Below are 8,099 nucleotides of genomic sequence, written 5' to 3'. Positions count from 1 at the left end.
AGAAATAACCCAAATGTACATCAACTAATGCATAAACGAATTAAATATGGTTTATCCACAGAATGGAATAATATTCTTCAGCAATAAAAAGGAAGAGACACACACGCCACAACATGGATGAACAAATTATACTAGGTGAAAGAAGCCAGACACAAAAGGCCACATATTATGTAATTTCATTCATATGAGATGTCCACAACAAGGAAATTTATAGAGACAGAAAGCAGATTAGTGGTTTCCGGGGCTTGGGAGAGGGAGCTGGAGGAAAACTGAGAGTGACTGCTAAGGGGTAAAGGGTTTCTTTTTGGGATGATGAAAATATTCTAAAATTGATGGTGGTGATGGCTGTACAACTCTGTGAATATACCAAAAACCACTGAATTGTGCACTTTAAATGGATGCATTTTATGGTATGTAAATTATATCTCAATCAAGCTGCTATAAAAAAAATAAGAATGATCTGGGGTTTTCTGGAGACGTGAACCCAGGGGCTAGGCAGCCCAGGCCCACACTGACCAGCACCTGGGCCTCCAGAGCCCTGTCCCCTGGTGGGCTAGCCCAGGGAAGTCATTTTCATGAACTCTTCTACCTTTGAAGCCAGGGCATGGGTCCTGCCAGTGGGTCCTAGGGGCCTTGGCTTCAGAGGGTCCCTTCCCACAGTCCTCAGGGCCAGTCGGGGAATGCTGCTCCTGAGGTCAGGAAGTAAGGAGTACCTGGGACTCCTTTATTTCTTCCCTGCAAAAGCTGAGGGGCTCTCACCAGGTGGGTGTTAGGGGTGGGGGTGGCAGGAGAGACTGGCACAGGCAAGAGAGTATTAAACAAATTCAGTAATTCTACACTTTTTGAGCACTAGCCATGTATGGGCGCAGAGTTATATGTGAAGTAATTGGGGTGCTGTGAAGTACAGGAGCTTCCCCGGCTTGGAAAGCCTCCGAGACATGCCGCAGACAGACGCATAAGAGAACTGTGGAGTGCAGTGCTAAAGCAGTGCTCATGCTGGACGGTAGTCCCCCCAAGATGACCCGGGAGAGGGGCACATTGCCATTCCTGCAAGAAGCTCTATGCCCTGCCTGGAGTGTGCTCCCCCTGACGGGGGTCTGGGGGTAGGGGTGGGGGGCTGAACTGTGGAGCCTGGGGGTCCTGTCCTAGGGTCTGCAATCCTGGAGCCCAGAGTACCAGTGCTGCACGCGTGGGAACCACGGACAGACTGGCTCACAGGTACAAGGCCAGTCTACCAACACCGTGGAACTGCTGTAGGAGCCGAACTCCTGCACGTTCACAGCAAGGCTTCTGCTCCTCGTCTCGAGTCTATAGGCTTCAAGGACATTTCAGCTGATGGATGTAGGCTACTAACAATCCATCCATAGGAAGTGTGTTCCAACTTCCAAGGCAACACATGTTTGGAACCCAACTCCTATGGATTTACACACTTGCAGTAGCTGGTTTCCGGGAATGTCCCTTGAAGTCCTTTAAGGGCCTGAATCACTGCTGGGCTAGACATGATGTAGAAGACTCCCCAGGTCTTTCACATGAAGCTGGGTGCCTGCCTGAAAGACTCAGAACCAGGATGGCCCAGCAGTCTGGAAGTCAGGGGACAAGAGAGCAAAGGGCTCAGGGTCCCGTTTGCCTCTGTGAGTCTGGCCCAGCAGGACTTTGTGATTTCAAAAGGAGATGGGAACTCACAAATGGCAACAGCCCATCGTGATGGCAGAAACAACCTCAGGGCTGGAAACAGAAGCTGAAATTACAGGTGAAAACACTCACAACAAATTCCAAAAATGACCCTTATACGCCCTGGGATGGGGGAGGAGAGGGGAGACTCGTGCTATCTGGTGAAAACAGGGCAACGTGAAAAACACGGTGCAGTCAGGCTGAAAATTAAACAGATGTGAGTTTCTTTAATTCAAAGGCTTAATTATTCTGACGTTTTCCATAACTTAATCTGAACCATCACTTCAGCTTTAATTGTGCATAATGAAATGGATTTTTTACAGTAACTAATATGACAGGAAAAACTGTGAGATGAGAATTGGTAACTTGGCAACTATTGTTTATTCCTTATTTTATTCAACTAATGTATATCGAATATCTACTGTGTTCCAGCCTTGCCACAGTACTATGGATGTCCTATTAAGAAAAAAATAGTACTGTGTTGTTAGAGCACATACTGTGGGCCAGTTTCCTTCACTTCCTTATCTCACATACTGCTTGCTATAATACTGCATGGCAGGTGTCACTTTCCTTGGTTTATACAAGTGAGTGGACCTAGGATTCTGAAAGGTTAGGTAATTTGCCTAAGGTCACACCTATGGTTGTTTTTTTTTTTTTTTTTTGCCATCTAGCTACTTCAGACAGAAACCTATAGCTCTTCCTAAGGGAAAGGTTGTTTGCTATTTTAAGCAGGAAAGCGAATGACCAAAATTGTACTTGTGGGAAATTAAGCTGACAGTTCTCTGTAGTATGCATTGGAGGCTACACAGACCATCTGGGTCAGAGGCAAGGACTTAAGCCAGGAAAGGAGATGGCAGGTGGCACCTTGGAGCCTGGAGGGGCTTGACTGGTGTTTGGATATAGTGAGAGATAAGGGGGATGGCCTTGCTGCCCTAGATTTGGGAAGCAGGGGACACAGTCTGGTGGCTTGACCTGAGACTAGTCACTCTCCATGAGCCTTAGTTTCCTTGTAGGGGGCTATAACCTGTTTATTTAGCAGACTCAATTCAGTGACATATAAACTGGAATGGCTCTGTTTCTCCTCCATTCACTGTTAAATTTCCCTTTCTTCCCTTAACATCTTGCCTTCTGCTCACCTTCAGTTATTCACAGTCTAGGACAGCTAAAAGCTAGAGAGCTGGGAGCACTGGGGTGGGTCCGGCTCCGGCTCCAGCTGCCTCCTCCTCTTTGCCTAGGGGTCGGAAGAGGAAGGGAGGGAACAGAAAGGGGTGAGCTGCCCTTGTGGCTGTCTCTCTCTATTGCTCCTCGTGGCTCCTCTGGCTCATGCTGACTGGCAACTGGTGACCTCCGCGTAGCAGGTGAATGCCACAGGCTGGTTTGCTTGTGGGGCACATGTGTGGTTCTTCAGAATGCCTGTGGGGTCTCCCTGATGGGGAGGTTTTGGCTCCATGGCCTCCCCCTCCATTCCTAACACCAGCCTTGGGTCACTGGGTTCCCCTCCCACCGCAGGCAGTTATCACTTGTGAGGAATGGGAGAGTTGATCCAAGTCTAGCTTCTCCCATTGTGTCCTCTAGTATGTTTCCTGCACCACGAAGAGGGGACAGGCTGCTCCACTGCCATCCTCCCTCTGCCCTGCCATGGCCCCTTCTCTGAGTGGAGGCTGGAACCCAGGCTGTGGTCGTTCCCCCACCATGCCTTGTGCACTGGCACAGGGCTGCACGAGGCATAAAAGCATCGTAAAGGCAACACCTGCACCTGAGGGGCAGGCTGAATCACTCCCCAGTGGGCAGAAGCCTCACAACTCCAATCATCTTCCTGCACAGCCTGCTCTGAAGGCTGGATGGGCTGTGATGAAGGATCGAGTCTCCCTGGAGGAGGGGTCTGGTCCCAGCTCTTGGCTCCTCTCTTTGCAACAAGCATCAGTTAGTTCCCAAGTCTGAGTCCTACTGATCAATTCAGGACAGCAGAACAATTCCCACCACCCGCCCCTGCTACTGGGAATGACAACATGCCTGGTTACAGGGCGATTGAGACCATTATGGGCATACTACGTGTATGTCTGCTTTTACAGTCGTCTCAGTGTCTTGGCTCTTTGCTCTTTTGACTTGTCTTTTGGAGCTCTCTATTGAGACACAGGGTGGAGAAAACGTCTAAGATGGACTTTAAGCTGACCAAGGCTTGTGGATTGGTCTCTTGGGTACCATGTAGTCACAGAAGCAGGTAATCAAGGAACAAACAGTCCTGCAGTGTTTAGAGTTTCCCTTAGTTACCACCAAAGCTTCTGTTTGATTTCTCACATGACAACAGAACCAGGAGGGGAAGCTGGGTGGCTTCTGGAATAAACTTTGGGTGTGAAGTGGATTCAGGGCTTGGATAATGTGTGGAAGTACACACAGAGGTGAACCGTCAGATATGCAGGAGGCAGTCTTTCTCCTGGTTCTCCTGGGTGCCATGTCAGGTAGGAATTCCATTTGCTGTGGAACCTTGCTTGGCCTACCCAGTGTGCATGTTACTACTGTATGATAATGTCCCCAAGGAGGAAATTGCCTCTGGAAGGCCTTGTCCAACTGCAGCTTATCTGCAATGATCAATGGGACAACGCAGCTCCAGGGAGCCTTGGGGGCAGGGGCAGGGGTGCCCTGGAGAATAGGATGCTTAAAAAGCCACAATCCAATCTCCATATAGACTTCACTTTCCCTCTGGTGTTAGCTGGCCAGTCCTAAGTCTTTCCTAGATCTGAGGTTGGGAAAATAATTTTCACAGCAGAACTTTGTGTGCATGTCAAGTCAGTCTTTGTGGAGCCTCCGGCCCCTCTCTTGAACCTTGCAGTGCAATTTGAGTTTGGCAAGTCATTTAGTGGGGAAACCAAGGCACCGAGGGGCTATTCTATTGTCTTCATCTTGAGCCAGAAAATGCATTCTGGCAGAAAGGCCAAAGATTCAACCTAGGGCTTTTATGATCCTTCATCCTCTTTCAGGAGCTTTGAGAATCTTGGATGATCCTTTTAATGTTGTTGGCTTGCATTATTGAAATTGAGCTTTTTAAATTAAATCTTATTTTTGAATAGGTAGTTTATGCATAATGTATGGAATTCAATCATGTTAAATTTGCAGATTAATTTAGGGATAATTTACATCTTGATGAGTCTGTAGTAAAATACTGCTTACAGGAATATCTGGTACATAGTAAATGCTAAGCAAATGTGAGTGATTGTTATTTATGATGTTGAGTCTTCCAAACCCAGAAACAGGGTTCTAGATTCTTGTCCGAGTGCTCATTTGGTTTCCTCAGAAGTATTTTAAGGTTTCCTTCATACAGGTCTTGCACATCCTGACTATGGTTATTTCTAGTTTTTTTCTTTTACTTTTACTTTTTCTTACGTTTGTAAATGAAATCTTTCACAATTTTGTAAATTTCTTCCCTTATATCTTTAATTGATAGTTGGATAACGTATAGGAGTCTATTAATAAATTACCCTATTGTTTGCTATGGTTTTTCACATGATTTTCATGCAATTTCCAGGTTTGAAAATAATGAACATTTATGCTCTTCTTCTATTTTTATATCTCCTATTTTTTTTTTTTATCTAATTGCCGGGCCTGTACCTTCAGATCTTTGTGAAATCACAAGAGCATACACTCTCGTCTTGTTCCCCATTAAGCGTGATGCAGCTTTTGGTGTGACATAGACTTGATTTTTGTGTTGAGATAGCTTTATTTTTATTATTTTTAGGGTATTTATGTCTATATCGAAATGGATTTTTAAATCAAATCAAATGCTTTTTCAAGATCTGCAGAAATGACCATTTAATTTCCCCCTTTGATGTGTGAATAAGATAACTAAGTAAGTGGGTTTCCTAACATTGAGCCTTCTTTCATCCTGGGCTTCTAGACTCGGCAGAGGGTAGGAGGAACTGCAACTGTGAAGCAAGCTCTGAGCACTTCAGACACTCACTCGAAGTAAACATTTGAGATTTTCTCAGACATAGAGGCTCTTAAGGCCATAATCATTTGAGTTAAGAGGTGACATTTATTGTCATTGGAAGAAGAGTGAGGTTAAGGAGAACCCAATGTCTCATAGTGAACACTGTCATTGGGATATTTATCACCAGATGTGTGAGAGGAACAGATTACATAGGTTTGCAAGAAATATTTGCAATTTCTTATAAAAAAATGGATTCAGATCCCTCCCTTCCCAAAAGACCATGCACTGCGCCATGCTTCTGTTTCTACAGCTTAAATCCTAGTTTTTGGAAGAGCTGCTGTGATGCAGACTGTTTCCCTCCGACTTTTTTTTCTGTGTCTGAGAACCTGAGCATTACTAACCTGCCGGAACACCAGGTTACAGAGGTTTGGGGCTGGGAGTGGGGTGGCGGGGAGAGGCCAGCACTTGCCTTCAGGCATCATACTCTCAAATAAAGTAATATACTCACACTATCCTCTTTCCTTTCATTTGGTCTAACCCCTGTGCTTCTTTCAAGGCCCAACTCAAGCCCTGCCTGCCCCCTGGAGCCTTCCCAGGCTACCCTAGCTCTTGGTGAGCCCTCTGCTGCTCCTGGAGCTGCTCTTGCCTGCACACGGACTACATGCCAAGAGCTTAGTAACACAGAATAAGTACTCAACTGAGGTAGCATGAGCTATCACACTGTAACTCATCTGTTATGTGTCTGTCCTGTCCTCTCACCTGGAAGGTCAGCCCCGCAATAACAGCTTTCATATCTCTTATTGCTCTGTGGGTCCTGAGTGCCACAAACACAGACGGTATCCAAGGAATATTTGTTTTTGTTTATCATCACTGCTCTTTGAGTCTGGCATTTTTTTCCTTCACATTTACTGATACCCCACAATGCACAGCTTTAGATCTTCTGCCTGCTTAATACGGACATTTAAATTAGCATTGGTGCTTTCCACCTCCTATTAAGATGAGGGAAGTGAAAGTTTCCCTTTGTAAAGCAATAGTGTCCCATTCCAGCAATGGCTTATAAAGGAAGGCTCCACAAGTATGTACACTGGACAAAATTCTCACTTGTACCAGTGGAAAAGAGTTGAGACAGTCTTCTGGATCTATCAGTACCAAAGGGTCATGTGTCCTTCTTAGAAGGTAAGGGAACTAGGAAAGGATTCTTGGAATATTCAAATCCACTACATGTGGAAGCTGTCCACATTTTGAAAAAGCCTCCAGAGAACTAGCTTTTAAATTACTCTCATGGAAATGAAAATGCCAGGATGTTTAATAAAAGAAAGATTCCTTAGGAACTGGAAGATCCACATGAACATGAAAAGGCACCAAGTCCACTGATCTGAGTTTTGTTCATAAGCATCAGGCAAGAAGCTGTCATGGTCTCTCTAGAAAGTCCCCCAAGCCTGTCATCTGGGCCTGGTCCTCTGCTCGGCAGTGTCAGGAAATCAAAAAGAGGCCCAAGACTCAGTGTCTTATGCTCCTTGAAGAACTCTATGCTCTCACCATTTGGAAACACAGGAAGATATAGTCCATTTCCAGAAAGTCTCTCTGTCAGCCAATCAATGCTATATATGGGGCCCAAAAAATGTGGTGAAAGTTTTTTACTTTTTCTATCATGTCGCATTCCTGTTCAGCGTCGACCTCAGAAGAACAAAGGGCAGCCCCTCCTCTCGGTTTCCCCTCTCTCTTCCCTGCCCATGGCAACCTGGTTGTCTTCCTCTCCGCCCTGCCCAAGCACTCAGTCACTGGAATCCACCTGCTTTTCACCTCTGCAAAGTTGGAAGAGGTTTGAAAGAAACCAGCCCTTCTCAGGCCAGCCCCAGAGTGATGCTCCAAGACAAACACATCTTTCTCTTGATGACTATGACCTTGTGTCATGTACAGAATCACTAGTAGAGTCACCTTCTTTTCTCCTGTGTCCTATTAAGGACTCCCTTCTATTAGCCTGGCATGGGTCGGCACCCCCAAAAGGGGGAGGGTGAGCATCCCATTCAGGAAGGAACAAATTGTGGAAATTAAAGAAATAGGAAGAAGTTGCATGTACTGAAACAACACATTCTGTAATGCTTTATAGTTTATCAAATACTGTATATGCATTTTCTTATACGGTACCTACTACGTATACTACCTACTACGGTAGCAGGCCTGGTACTAGCCTGAGCTGTTTGGGGAAGTTCCTGCACTGCACTGACCTCTGGTCAAGGAATGACGCACACTGATTAATAGCGTTGCTTTGTAACCATGGATCCTAGGAGTTTCTGTATGGTTTGTACCAGCTTGTAGGCATTGCTTACTGGTAACAGTGAGATTGATGATTTGCACCTGGTCTTGATGAGGGCCTTGGGGGGGGGCTCTGCTGTTGAGGCTGGTTATGTAGCAAGAATGTGCCTAAAGCAAAATAGAAAAAAATCCAGCAGAGACTCCATTTTGAGCTCCGTGATTCCAAGGTATTTGTGCATACGGAGGT

General features: G+C 45.7%; 1 protein-coding gene across 1 annotated transcript in view; it reads left to right on the top strand.

Moving 5' to 3' along the window:
* The first annotated feature begins 4,044 nt into the window (after positions 1-4,044).
* Positions 4,045-8,099, top strand: part of CDHR3 (cadherin-related family member 3) — a 62,641-nt gene continuing 58,586 nt past the window's right edge. Inside the window, 1 exon segment of the mRNA XM_008567900.1 lies at positions 4,045-4,130. Within this exon segment, the coding sequence (XP_008566122.1) occupies positions 4,049-4,130 (82 nt within the window). The 5' untranslated portion in view covers positions 4,045-4,048.

Source organism: Galeopterus variegatus, unplaced genomic scaffold (assembly GCF_000696425.1).
Source record: "Galeopterus variegatus unplaced genomic scaffold, G_variegatus-3.0.2 Scaffold20, whole genome shotgun sequence".
Taxonomy (NCBI): domain Eukaryota; kingdom Metazoa; phylum Chordata; class Mammalia; order Dermoptera; family Cynocephalidae; genus Galeopterus; species Galeopterus variegatus.
The sequence above is the reverse complement of the archived record's forward strand: the minus strand, read 5'-3'. Positions and strand labels throughout refer to the sequence as shown.